The sequence below is a fragment of the Plasmodium gonderi genome (genome assembly GCF_002157705.1).
Source record: "Plasmodium gonderi DNA, contig: Chr12, whole genome shotgun sequence".
NCBI classification, from domain to species: Eukaryota; Apicomplexa; class Aconoidasida; order Haemosporida; family Plasmodiidae; genus Plasmodium; species Plasmodium gonderi.
In genome coordinates, this window is record NW_021628937.1 from 1,973,392 (window position 1) to 1,987,077 (window position 13,686).

The 13,686-nt window shown below is 31.1% G+C and overlaps 5 protein-coding genes across 5 annotated transcripts; 2 read left to right on the forward strand and 3 right to left on the reverse strand.

The window, feature by feature from the left end:
• Positions 1–168: 168 nt before the first annotated feature.
• Positions 169–1,215, forward strand: PGO_124090 (50S ribosomal protein L22, apicoplast; the record flags this gene model as incomplete). Its single annotated transcript, XM_028689199.1, has 1 exon — positions 169–1,215. The coding sequence occupies one exon, from the start codon at positions 169–171 to the stop codon at positions 1,213–1,215; it is 1,047 nt and encodes a 348-aa protein (XP_028545000.1).
• A 192-nt stretch (positions 1,216–1,407) lies between these two features.
• On the reverse strand, positions 1,408–2,934 carry PGO_124100 (1-deoxy-D-xylulose 5-phosphate reductoisomerase; the record flags this gene model as incomplete). The annotated part of the gene is made up of 1 exon (XM_028689200.1): positions 1,408–2,934. One exon carries the CDS (start codon positions 2,932–2,934, stop codon positions 1,408–1,410), a length of 1,527 nt encoding a protein of 508 aa, XP_028545001.1.
• A 1,892-nt stretch (positions 2,935–4,826) lies between these two features.
• PGO_124110 (hypothetical protein, conserved) lies at positions 4,827–6,458 on the reverse strand (the record flags this gene model as incomplete). Its single annotated transcript, XM_028689201.1, has 1 exon — positions 4,827–6,458. The coding sequence occupies one exon, from the start codon at positions 6,456–6,458 to the stop codon at positions 4,827–4,829; it is 1,632 nt and encodes a 543-aa protein (XP_028545002.1).
• Positions 6,459–7,501: 1,043 nt separating this feature from the next.
• On the forward strand, positions 7,502–9,079 carry PGO_124120 (DNA-3-methyladenine glycosylase; the record flags this gene model as incomplete). Its single annotated transcript, XM_028689202.1, has 1 exon — positions 7,502–9,079. The coding sequence occupies one exon, from the start codon at positions 7,502–7,504 to the stop codon at positions 9,077–9,079; it is 1,578 nt and encodes a 525-aa protein (XP_028545003.1).
• Positions 9,080–9,562: 483 nt separating this feature from the next.
• Positions 9,563–12,322, reverse strand: PGO_124130 (hypothetical protein, conserved; the record flags this gene model as incomplete). The annotated part of the gene is made up of 2 exons (XM_028689203.1): positions 9,563–9,718; positions 9,875–12,322. The coding sequence occupies 2 exons, from the start codon at positions 12,320–12,322 to the stop codon at positions 9,563–9,565; spliced, it is 2,604 nt and encodes an 867-aa protein (XP_028545004.1).
• Between the last annotated feature and the right edge of the window lie 1,364 nt (positions 12,323–13,686).

Below are 13,686 nucleotides of genomic sequence, written 5' to 3' on the forward strand. Positions count from 1 at the left end.
GTAGAATTAAAAACGTACCAGAGATCGTATTGCACTTCTGGAGATTATATATTATCAAATAACGTTCGTCCCACTTTGGACATTACTCCCAGACCGACCGATCGTGTTTTTAAGTTCTCACCATTTTGGATACATGGACAAAAATAAATGCTATGGAGAATACAAAGGATGGGATGCTTATGGAAAATAATGTTTCCATTTATGCTTCTAATCATGTGTGATGAAACGCTATTCGTGAGAAGTTTCACATTAAGGAGCACACCCCTGACGATGTTAAGGCATTGGGTTCATAAAACCATTCATAAGAACGGTTGTACTCATGGGGACGAAATAATACAAGTGAGTAGAAAAATGGATAATTGCTACGTAGGAAAAGAAAAAAGATGTTCAAACATGTTACGTCTTAGCAATGTTGTGGAAGTGAGGGAAGATAACAAATTAAGTGATTCCACTGTGTTAGATAAACCAGATGGTGATTCAGATATATGGGAAACTACAAGTTGTGGTGATTACCATGGTGATAGTGCCCAGACGTGCAACGATCACAGTGATAGAAGTGATAGTGGCCAGACGTGCAACGATCACAGTGACAGCAATGATAGCAGTGATAATGGGCAGACTTATAACGACCACATGGAGAGTGTAGACCTTTTCGAGAACGATTGCCTTCAACTGAAACAGTGGTACTCAGGAGAACGGGTGAAAGAAAAATGGAAAGAAAAACACATTGAAAATGTTCGAAGTAACTACGAAAAGGTTTTATTAAATAATAAATATAACGAACTATTTAACATGTACAGAAATATAAAAAAAAATAATGTGGAAAATTATAAAAAAAGAGTTAAAACAAATAGAATCAATCCAGTAATATATGTTAAAAAAAGACTAGTATCAGCAACAGCAAAATATATCAAAATGTCATTTATCAAAACCAGGAAAATATTATGGAAAATTAGATATATGCCCATAATTAAGGCATTTGCATTTTTGTACTACTATGGTACAAACAAATACACAGTAAATATATACAAGTGTATCAAGTCTTGTCTATTTAATGCTATTAATAAATATGGAAAAAATAATATCAAACCAGTTTTTCACACCCTTCAAGCCAATATGGGTGGATATACAAAAAAAATTAATATTAGAGCAAAGGGAAAAACAGACATTATACGCGAACCGCATACGCATATACGGGTTGTTTTAGAAGTGTGATAAAATGGAGTACAAAAAAAAAAAAAAAAAAAAAAAAAATAGGTTATATTTATGAGGAAGTGGGAAGAAGGAAAAATAGTCCATTCAGCCCATTTTCTTCTGTTTGAATCCACAGCAGATATATCAGGTTATACCACACTTAATATCGTGTGAAGTTACACCGCATACATACCCCAACCCCACATATCATGCTTACTTCCCCATCTTGGAATACACATCGATGGCCTTACTTCTAGACCAGTTGTGTATATCCAAAATTTGTTTCATTAAATCCTCGCAGTTTTCCTCAACTTTCTGAGGATTGAAAGATTCGAGAACACTTGATATGATCGTGGAAATGTCAAAATAACCAATCATGTTTTTTAAAAAAAAATTATTGGCTACTTCATTAGCAGCATTTAAAACAGTGGGATAGAAATTCCCTTTTTTCCCTGCAGTATATGCTAATTTGATGCATGGGAAATGATCCAACGAAGGTTTGTGAAAAGTAAGAGGAGATACATTAGCAAGATTTAATGATGGTAAATCTGTTTTTATTCTATTAGGCCAGGTTAGTGCATAAAGGATTGGTATTTTCATATCCGGATAATACATTTGACTTATAACAGATTTATCTACAAATTCAACACATGAATGTATTATACATTCTTTATGTACAACGATTTCAATATTCTCATAATTCACATCGAATAAGAAATGAGCTTCAATGACTTCTAATCCTTTATTCATCATGGTTGCTGAATCGATTGTTATTTTTTGTCCCATTTTCCATTTTGGGTGTTTTAAAGCATCTTGTGATGTTACATTTTTTAGACAATCAAGAGAAAAATTTTGAAAAGGACCACCAGAAGAACATAAGAAAATTTTATTTATCTCATTTACTTTGCAAAATCCATCCTGCAAACACTTTGTTTTTAACACTTTATTATTATCTAAGCATTGAAATATGGCACTATGTTCTGAATCCACTGGAATGATAGTAGAATTCTTATGAACTGTTAATAATTTTTTCAAAAAAAATCCAGCGGATACAATTGATTCTTTATTGGCTAGTGCAATTATTTTATTATTTTTTATTGCATATATAGTTGAATATAATCCCTGGAAGGAATCGATCCCAATGACAATTTTATCTATTGTGCTATTTTTACATATTTCTTTCATCCCTTCATTACCCATTAGTATTATTGGATTGTAATTTCTTACATTCTGCAATAACATTTTTATTTCTTCATATTTAGTTTCATCATGTATGCATACATATCTTGGTAAAAACTCCTGTACCTGTTCATACAATTTGTGAACATTTTTATTAACATACAAGGCTTCAACATTAAAACGTTTTTCTGTCTTATTACATTCCCTTATAATGTTTAGGGTGTTTATCCCTATACTACCAGTACTACCAAAAATAGCTACATTAATAACTTTTTTATTTTTATTAATATCTGTAAAATTATACTCCTTACATAATTTTATTTTTTCACAATGCTTCATCTGTTTCATTCCATTATTCTCTATGCTCTGATTTTTCAAACTTATTATATAAGCCTTTTTTCTTCCATGTTGCAATTCCCTTCTCCTCTCAGCAATTGTCGGTGCGTGCAGAGACATGCCATTATGTTCTCTCATCGATACAGACATGGATATGCACACATACATGAGCAAGTACATAAGCACTGACAGGTGTGCAGTGCGAAAAAATACTGATAGCTTCATTTATTTTCCCCCCTCTTTTTCTCTCTTTTTTTTTTTTTTTTTTTTAATTACACTGTTGTGATGTGTTATATTTTTTTGCTGAATCTACAAATATAAAAGTAGAAGAGTAATATTATTAGGGAGTCCTCGAACTTGTTTTGTGTGCATACTGTTAAATGACATGAAAGAGAAAAACATTTCGATCATTCGAATCTAAGGTATTGGTTACATAGGAATGACCCTTTGAATACATCTTTGAAATCATATCTTTGTCCACACTTTTTTTGCCCATTTCTAAATGTTAGCTGTAAAGCAGTGAACCATCAAATGGTTCGTTAAAGAGTCGTGTAAAGAAAAAAAAAAAAAATTCACGTGGAGTTTGAAGTTCTATTAGGGCCTAACGTTACATTCATAAATACTAAGGTAAATCATTTCTCACAAAATTTTTTTTTTTTTTTTTTTTCACCTATCTTTCTAGCCCTAAACTAAGAGATGTGATGGAACGCGCATGTGATCTGCCTAAATATAAGAATGTGTCATTGTGCTTTTTCATAACCCTAAAAGGTAAAAGGCTGTTTATAATATAATGTATATTTCTCTTTTCTGATTTAGAAGAAAATGTTTGCGAATAGTACATTCATGGATTCGTCAAAATTGTAGGGAGTGACTAGCAAATGATTTTTTATTACCCTAGTTCTACAAGTTTGTCAGTTGATACATAAAATAGATACTTTATACAAAAAAAAAAAAAAAAAAAAAAAAGAAAGAAAGAACAAACGAACGAATGAAAGAAAGAAAAAAAAAATTTAGGACCTTTAACCATCATTCTCCATTTTTTATAAAAGTGACTTTCTCGTCGTTATGCAACGTTCCTAATGTTTTTCTTCTATTTTTCATCTAGTGCACCTACAGAATATGGTAGAATATTTTTTTCCATTGCCTTGAAGTAATCACAAGGGTGTCACCAAAGGCTATTTCCTCTTTTAAATGCGTGACATGCGTGTTTTTATCTACATGTTTTTAATTGGCTCCACTACCCATCAATGCAGTGAAAAATAAAAAAAAGAAGCACTTTGCCTGTAAAATTAAAGATTTTTTTCAAAAATGTCTCTTTTTCAGAATTTCTCAGAAACAGGCGGAGCCTCCATGATACAACAAAAGCAACGGTGTATGTAAAGTGACAAAGGGTATTGTGCACAGACTAATACAAAAAATGTGCAAAAAATCAAATGCGACAACAAAGGGGAACACTGGTGCATCAAACCCTTTCCAAAGGGGGTCATCACAGGGCTCATGAATTTATGTATTTGTAATTATGTATTTGTAATTATGTATTTGTAATTATGTATTTGTAATTATGTATTTGTAATTATGTATTTATACTTATGTATTTATACTTATGTATTTATACTTATATATTTGTACTTATGTATTTATACTTATGTATTTGTATTTATACATATGCACGCACACAGATCTAGACGAGCACCCATGCATGGGTATGTAATCTCCCAGAGAAAAAAGGATCCTTTACAGGAAAGGACACTTGTAAAAAAGCGTGGATCGTGGATCATCACCACCTTGCACGTATCATACATATCACACATGTAAATGAACCTCACACGAAATGTAAATAGACAGATAATATGATCACTGCCTTTGTAGGAGTTTCCACAAATAGGAGATCAACCATATTTTCCGGAAAAAATCACTTTCAAAAAATTAGAAGCAAATAAATATATAAAAAAAATATGGGGCTAACCAAAGAATTTGTCATAAGCTGAATAAAAAAAAAAAAAAAAAAAAAAATTGGCTAGCCAACGGATTTTTCACGAATTGAAAAAAAAAAAAAAAAAAAAAAAAATTTGGCTAGCCAAAATGAGAACAGAAAAGACCCTATATCACACCTTCAATCAGAAAAAATCGCAGAAAATAATACAGGTGCTATTAATATACTGTGATACAGAAGGAAAAAGAGAAGGAAATACACCATTGTCTAAATTCTGATATAACTTTTCCTCCGAAAAGTTTTTTCTATTACTAAATAGATTTGTCATTATATCAATTTGGCTATTGCTATTTTCGTAAAATCGTCTAGTTCCAGATCCAGTTAAAAGTAAAGGATACGTTAGATGGGCATTAACCGATATGATTGGAGAGTACTTATTGATTAACTGTTTATGGATTAATTGGTTATCATCAATGTTGTATACATTTAGATAACCAAATGTATCACCACTTACGAGAAAATTCTGATATATGTCAAATAAATATTTCTGATTTGTTAAGGCAAGTCTTTCAAATTTTTGTACATAATCTGTGCTATTTCTCATATCAAAAAGGTAAATATGTGATCCATTTCTGCTACCACTTAATAGGGAAAATTCATCAAACCATTTAATACATGTTATTCCATTGGAATTTTTTTTTTTATTTTGAAATTTTAAAATGTAATCATTTTTATGATCACAATTATCTGCATAGAGATATAAACAATCATTATAATCCCCAACTGCATATATAGAATTTTCTCCATATCCTTTTTTTTTATATTCCATGGTTGATATAATTCCCTTTTGTCCCTTCCCTTTTCTTGTACTTAAAATTCGATTTTCTAAAATTTCACTCGGTTTACAAAAATCAAAAACTTTAATTGATTTCGCGTTCGTACCACATAATAACCAATTCCTCTCAGGATGGAAACATAACGAATAACAGTTACATAATTCATAACAATCGTTTAATGTTTTAAACGACATTAAAATAGACCCATCATATGCACTGTGTAAACACACCGGCTTATTTTTTGCACACACTGCAAAAAAGCATGTATTCCTGTTGTTCCATTCAAAAAATGGATAAAATTTACAGTCATAAATATGTTCGCTATATTGTATACTGATCCAGCTACTGTTTCTTTTTCCTTTTTCTTCATTGTTCATATTTTCATATTGATCATACAATATATTTAAGTTTATTCTCTCCTCTTTATGATTATCTAAAAAATCTAATAGTAACAAATCCGTTGCAAATAAACGCAAATAGTTGCTACTCGAAATAGTGTAATAGCAGTTCCCATCTCTGTTAAATTCACATTGCTTTAAAAATTCGTTTTTTCTTTTTATTCTTTTTCCCTTCTTTGGATGAATTCTAACACTCCCCATTTTATCTGACAGACTTTCTTCACTAGATTCGTTATTTATATTTTTTCCAAAAGTATTACATCCACACTTCTCATAACTCTCTTCGACGTCGTCCTTCTTCCCCTGATTTCCTACATCGTAGTAACTATCTCTAGTCAGGGTGTCTGTTTCATCATTATTGTTAACATCATCAATGTCATCACACGATGACGTATCACCATTGATGTAGTGCAAATCCTTTGATTCATTAAATGTGTCAATTTGTTCATAATCAAAGTTGTAAAAATCTGCATACGGCATTTCGTGTATAATATAGAGCCTTTTCTTGTTTATACAATTTTCTCTTCCTTGATGAATTTCATTTTCTTTTTTATCGCTCTTGTGCATTTGTTCCTCCTCCATTTTTTGTGCCCGTTCGTCTATATGCATGTGTTACACCTTTGTCTGTCTGTATGTGTGTGTATCTTTGCAAGTTGAGTGCTTCGTTTTTGCTAATTAATTATGTACATGAGGTGAGAGCATTTTGTGTTGGCCCTGAATCAATGTTTCCAAATGTGCGTTACTATTTCCTACGTAAATTATTCTTTTTATTTTGTTTTTACACCCCCTCCCCTCCATCTCCTTCATATTATTCTTATCAAAAAACTTTTTTGATATCAAATTGTCACTACAACTCAAAAATAAAACAAAATAAAGTCCCTTTTTTTTCTTTTTTTTTTTTTTTTTTTTTTTTTTACTCTTGAAAATGAGTAAATCTCCCAATTTGTTCTAATTCCACGAAACTGTAGTTCTACTTGTGAACAAGTTTTTTTTTAAAAAAAATAAAAAATAAATAAAAGGGCTTTTAAAATTTTTTACAAAAAAAAGGAGACAGTTTTTTTTGTGGGGTGTAATAATATTAACAGTATTCGTTCTATATTACAAACGCTTTTATTTTTTACGTGCACATAATGTTGTGTTTGTATTTGGTAGGGCATGTATTTTATTATGATTCTTATTCTGAGATTGTGTGTCCCTTACTTCAACCTCATTTATGAAAATGCTCGAATGTCAATTTTACTTTTTTAAGAAAATATAATTGGGTAAGGCCTTTTTGCCTTTCTTTCCTCTTTTTTGTTCATTCATTCCTCTTCTATGTTTATTCGTTTTTTTTTCAATTGTTCATTCTTCTCAATTGTTTTATTTATTTATTTTTTTTTTTTTTGGAGAGATTCTATCTCATTTTGTTGCTCCATCGCTTTGTCATTTTTTTTTTTTTTTTCCCTATTTCTCCCCCTTTGAATATGGCAAAATAAAATAAGCAAAATAAAATAAAAAAAAAAAAAGTATATAACCTTCCTGTGCCCATTAGCATATATAAAGCATTGCAAAGGCATGAAAAAAAAAAAAAAAAAAAAAAAACTTTTATTAATGTGCATAAAAGTAGAAACATCAAAAGTAATATAATGCAAAATGAAGGAAAAGGAAGAAAAAGAAAAAATGTGTCTCTTATTGTCACTTCTCCACATGAAGTGTTACAAAGAAAGGATGAAAAAATTTTCAATCCTAGTGGAAAAGAAGAAAATAACGAAAAGGTAATGGAGAAGAACCCACCCTCTTTCCCCCAAAAAAAAAGCAGAATCGATAAAGAAGAAAAAAAGAAAGATAGTAACTTCTTAGTAAATATATCTTATGTGTATCTTTTAATAAAATATTTTTTTGACAATAACAACGTCACCATTTTAAATGAAAGTTTTTACCTTCAAGAAAATGTGCTAACTATAACAGAATCTCTAATTGGACATATTCTATGGGTATACGATAAAAAAAAAAAAATACTATATGGATCCAGAATAACAGAATTAGAAGCCTACAATGGGATTAAAGACAAAGCATCACATGCATATAATAATAAAAAAACAAATAGAAATAAAACCATGTTTCAAAAGGGTGGAATTAGTTATGTTTACTTGTGCTATGGGATACACAACTGCCTGAACATAGTTACCAACTACGAAAATATTCCAGATGCTATTCTAGTAAGAGCGCTTGAACCGATTTACAACATCGAGCATTTCTTATTTAACAGATATGAAACAAGTCCCCATTCGTCCCTTCTGAAAAAAAGTGTTTCTCTTCGCAAGGGTGCATGTATCACCCGGGCAGACCGTGCGCAAGAGGAGGAAAAGGCAGATACTAGCACAATCGAAGGTGCTAACACTATCGGTGCTGACACTATCCGGGATGACACTGTCCAAGGTGCACATGTACGCACGAGGAGAAGGGGAAAAAATATGCAACACAGGAATAATTTCATGAATGAAGAGAAAAAGCAAAATGCGATTGACAAATTAAAAGAAAAATTTAAAACGATAAATAAAAAAAAATTAGAAAAAGTATGTAGTGGCCCAGGGTGTGTAACCAAATGTTTAGGAATCACCCGAGAAGACGATAAGGCAAATTTCTACGTAAATCCACATTTCCATTCTAATACAGAAACAGGGCCCAGTTTGACAAAGGGAGAACTACATCTGGATGAATCCAACATAAGGGAATTCAACTTCCCACATGAGGAGGATACTGGTACCGAAACAGGTAGCAATTATCCAAGCGATGATGGTGAAATAAAAAAAAAAAAAAAAATTAAAAATAATCGCAATAATGTGATGAAAAAATCAGGTGAAATGGAATATTCAGGAATTGAAAATGAAAAGATAAATCCATATCATTACTTTTCTTGCAATATAAACGATTTACAAAAAAATAGATTTTTTATTAGCTTATGTCCAACCATAAATGAGGTCATAAATTTTTACGAAACATTAATTTCAAAAAAGAAAGAAAAAGAAAACATCATACGATGCATTTACAGTGAATATAAGTTGCACTTATTGAACTATTTTGACCATATGAAATGGAACAGGGATACAATAATCATACAAAGGGACAAACGAATAGGAGTTGCTTATGCTGAAGAGGCTGCAATGTATGATTATCGGTTTTTGTTAAAAAATCATCCGTCCATTTCGGTTCACCCCAAGTGATGTCACGTCTCATCCATACATATATCTAGCTATCTATCCACATGCCTATCTAGCTATCGACCTATCTGTGTAGATCTTTCGTGCAAGACACCTGCTTGCAATTATCAGCATGTGATCCCGTGTGACATCATTAATTCGCGCGTATGTTCTACCGACCATTCCCACTTACCCCCACCAAAAAAAAAAAAAAAAAAAAAAAAAACATGCACACATTTCCATGATGAAATAAATAATTCTACAAAAGAATCACCATGAATAAGCATAAGCAAATATGATAAAATTCTTCACACAAACGTGTGTCTCTATGTATCTGTATGTATGAGTGTTAACACTTCTACTTGATGATATTACAAAAATTTAGTTTAAAAAAAAAAAAAAAAAAAATTCACCTCATTGCATAGCGGATAAAAAAAAAAAAAAAAAAAAAAAAAAAGGAAAATGTGGGTTGCAGCCCCCACCCTGCCACGCTTTCTCGTGATGATTCTACTCAGACGTATGAAGAATCACAACTCTTTTTCGACATCGATACTTGAAAAAGTTTACAGTTTTTGGTATAACATTTTTGTAAGATAATAATATGATCCCTATGAGAATAAGGAGGAAACCGAATGCCCAAAAATACATACAGGAAGGTCTTTCCTGCGGGAGAAAAAAAGAAAGGTCGAGAGGGGGAAGAGATGTAATTATGGATCTAATTGGTGGCGCTATATTACAAGCACAGAAATTGAAATTCATATGTAAAGATAAAAAAAAAAAAAGAAGAGAAGAGAAAAACTTGTACATCGTGTGCATTACGTCGAAAATGATCATCCCGTTGAGTGCATTAAAAGATATGTTTCCGAAACTTTTTAACGACACTATATGAGTTAACTTGTAGTGTTTTAACAAATAGGGAGTGTATAAAATTTCTGTAATTGAACACACAATTGTCAGTACAATGAGCACTACTACTTTGTAATTAAGAAAAAAATCACGCAATGTCAATTTGTCGTTTAGGAGAACAGACACGAGTCCAATAAATGTCGCTTTGGAAAAAATTGTTGCCATCGATCCCATGGTTCCTGAAAACACAGGGGAAAAGAAAAAGAAGAAAAAAAAAAAAAAAGAAGAAGCATTGCTCCTCTGCTTTCGATTCTTTTTTCTGTCTATGTGCTGTTCTCTTATACCCAATTTGTCGTCAGAGAGTCCAACAGATCTATCACTACTGCCTATGGCAGCACCGTTTTTCCTCAAATGCCTCAATGAAAGAAGCACAATCAAATACGAAAATAACATCTCGCAGGTCAGTAAAACAATGGATTCAGTTTTTAAAAACAAATTGAAAACGGAATCTAAGTCTTTAAAGTTATTGCTACTGGAGGAAAATATGGTGACAATTGTTAGACCCGCAGTAGAAAAAGGAATTCCTACATATAAATAAAATGGTTGATTTTCTTTTAAAACAAACTTTTCCAACAGTAAGGAACATATGAGTCTGATACTGACAAAACCAACCATTGATGTTGGAAGACATATATTGCTGAATATGTTCAAAGCAGGTGCCAAAAAACTTGTAAGAATTATCCCAAGATAAAAGTAAAAGTAACTTTGTTTTTTGATATCCAAGGTGGGATATTCACTATTGTAACAAGAATTTGAAGTGATGAGAGTTGGACAATTATCATGTTCATTTCCTTGTTCTATTTTGAAAGTAGAACATCGCGTAATTTCTTCCTCGTCACTATATTTTACCTTTCCCAAAAATATCCTTTTTAATCCTTTATTTTTATTTTTTCCAAAAGATGTTGTATTATACATATCCTCATGGTGCATAGAACCCGTGCTGAAACTATATAGTCTATCAGTTAACCTATCCGATGGAAAAGAGGAATAATACATTTTATAAACATTTGATAAATCACCATTTATGCTGTCACTTTTTAACATTTTAAGATTTTTTTTATGAATAATATTCATTATGTTCTTATTTTTTTTTTTCTTCCCATAACGGAAATATAACATATTCTTCTTATTCTTATGAGACTGTGTACATACTTCCTCCACCTTACGCTTACACAGTTTATTTGAAATATTCTCTGTAAAATGGATAGGTAAATGTGATCTGAAATCATGAGAAGAAGAAATTCGACACACAGAACCTTTCTCCTTATAACTGTCCTTGCCATTTAAAACATGCAACAAGTTTTTGTTTTTCCTACAACTTTTTCTATTGCTCGATGGGTTATACACGTGGTTCCATTTTCTTATTCTTTTTCCATATAGGTAAAAATAGCTAGCTCTCTTTTCCAACTTTAAGGCAACAGGACGAGGCGACCTTTTCAAGGAGCACAAAAATTTCTCTTTTCGTTTTGATTTTTTATTTATTTCTCTTGCGATCAAATTGCAACCTTTAGCTGATTTTTTTCCCTCACACGAGTAAGAACTAACTGGGGAGGTAATATCCAACATTTCTTTTTTGCATTCAGAATATGTGTCATAATTATTTTTCATGCTGTTAATATGATATTTCTCTTTATTTTTTTTTATTTCTTTGAATTCTTGCCCTGTGACATTTGCTTGTCTTATATAAGCAGCTTCATCATGAGTTATTTTTTTTACTTGTCCTTGTTCATTACATGGAAGAGAGCAGAAAGTCGATTCCAAATTGCTAATGTCTGAATTTCTGAAATTTGAGGTTAATGGTTTTTCCATAAAGTTATTATCCACATCGACCCCTCGTGCTCCCATTTCTCCACCACTGCTACATTCCTCGTAAGAATTTTCCATATCATCAGTACATGAACAATTAATATCTCCCTTGTATATCCTACCTCTGTGAAACCCTTGAATCCATTTTTTCTCTCCGTGATTGCATTTTTTTGCGTTTCCCTTTCTGTAACATATGTGTTCACTAATTTGTAGACTCCGAATCGAAATGTTTAAAAAAGAGTATCTTTTTTTTATCTTACGTTTTTTATTTTTTCTCTCGCTTCCAATTTCTCTCTCTCTTTTGGTTTCGTTTTTTTTGTTTTTTTTGATTTTTCTTTTTCCCCCACCTGTTTTACTCCTTTCAGTTTCTCTGCCATGTGTGTCATGTCTTCCTACCGATTGCTCCCTATCATGTCCAGCCTCCTGTTCTATAAGTTTTTCATATTTTGAATAAATGATGTGACTTTTCTTGATAAGTGTATTTCCAACTGATTCTATGATCGAAACAATTGTACTCAAACATACCCCAATGACATGAACCCACGAGGAATCCATAGACACGGTTCATTTCAAATTGTAGCTAGCTAGTCTTTTTCTTCTTTATTCCACATGGAATGCCCAAAGATTCGAAACAGATGAACTATTCCTTAGATAGGAACTAAAGTTATCAGAACAAATTTGGTCCAAGTTTTTATTCTTTGTCGCCTTTTTCTACCACTTTTACACAATTTGCTCATTTTTGAATGAAAAAAAAAAAAAAAAAATGCACCCGTATAACGAAAATGATGAAATTGTTCCTTTCCCTTCAATACAAAAATTAGAAAAAAGAGCAAAGAGGTGTTATAGAAAAAGGGTCTCCCCTCCGATAAAAAACAAAGCGAAGCAAAAAAAAAAAAAAAAAAAAAAAAAAAGACTGACAGAAATTTCCACCACAAATTTTAAAAAAATTTTTTTTATTGAACACCTTACAAGTGTTACATATACATGTATGTACCCATATATGTGCATAACTCGTTATATATTTATTTTTTTCGCCCATCTATAGGAGTACTAACAATGCAAAATAGCCCATTTTACTGACATACGTTTTTGTTTATGTACAAATAGATTATTATAAAATCCTTGTCCAATTTTTTTTTTTTTTTTTTTCTTTACATTCATAAGATTCTACATAATTATAAAGCTTTACATTTTGACTCGATATTAACAATTTGAAAAATTACCTGACTTGTTCAGAATTTTATCCTTTTGTCCTGTTCATAATATTAAAGTTTTTTTTTTTTTTTTTTTTTTTAGCTCAATATTTTCTTTTGGAACACCAATTTTATCGTTTTTAAAAATTAGAAAAGGAAATGGCAAATCTGTATTACTTTATTTTACTCCATTTAAGACTATTTTTCTTTATTTCACTTATCCCTATTTTGCCTTTCTCTTTTTTTTATACACATTTCACATTAAGATATACTGTTTTTTTAAGCGTAAATAACTATAATTCACTAAGAAAAGAAAGAAAAGACTTTTTAAAAGTGAATACAATTTTTGTGTGCATTAAAATAAAACAAAAAAAAAAAAAAAGGAAAAAGGAAAAAGCCAATAAGGCAAAAGAACAAAACAAATCAAAATTACATGGCATGATATGATACAAAATAAATGAACTCAAATAAAGCAAAATTAATTAAATTTTTAAAACTATTACAAAAAAAAAATGCACAAAAATGGGACACACTGTATTTTTCTTGTGTAGACATCAATTGTTGTTCTCTTCTCTTTTCTCTCAGACAGCATGCAGACCATGGGTAGTCATATGGAATATGCATACAAGCTTCGTGTTATGTAAAAATATATACTCTTAGAAGAAAATTACAAGACTCGTGTTTTACACTTTATTATCAGCGTTTTGTCCCTGTACCCCCACTACT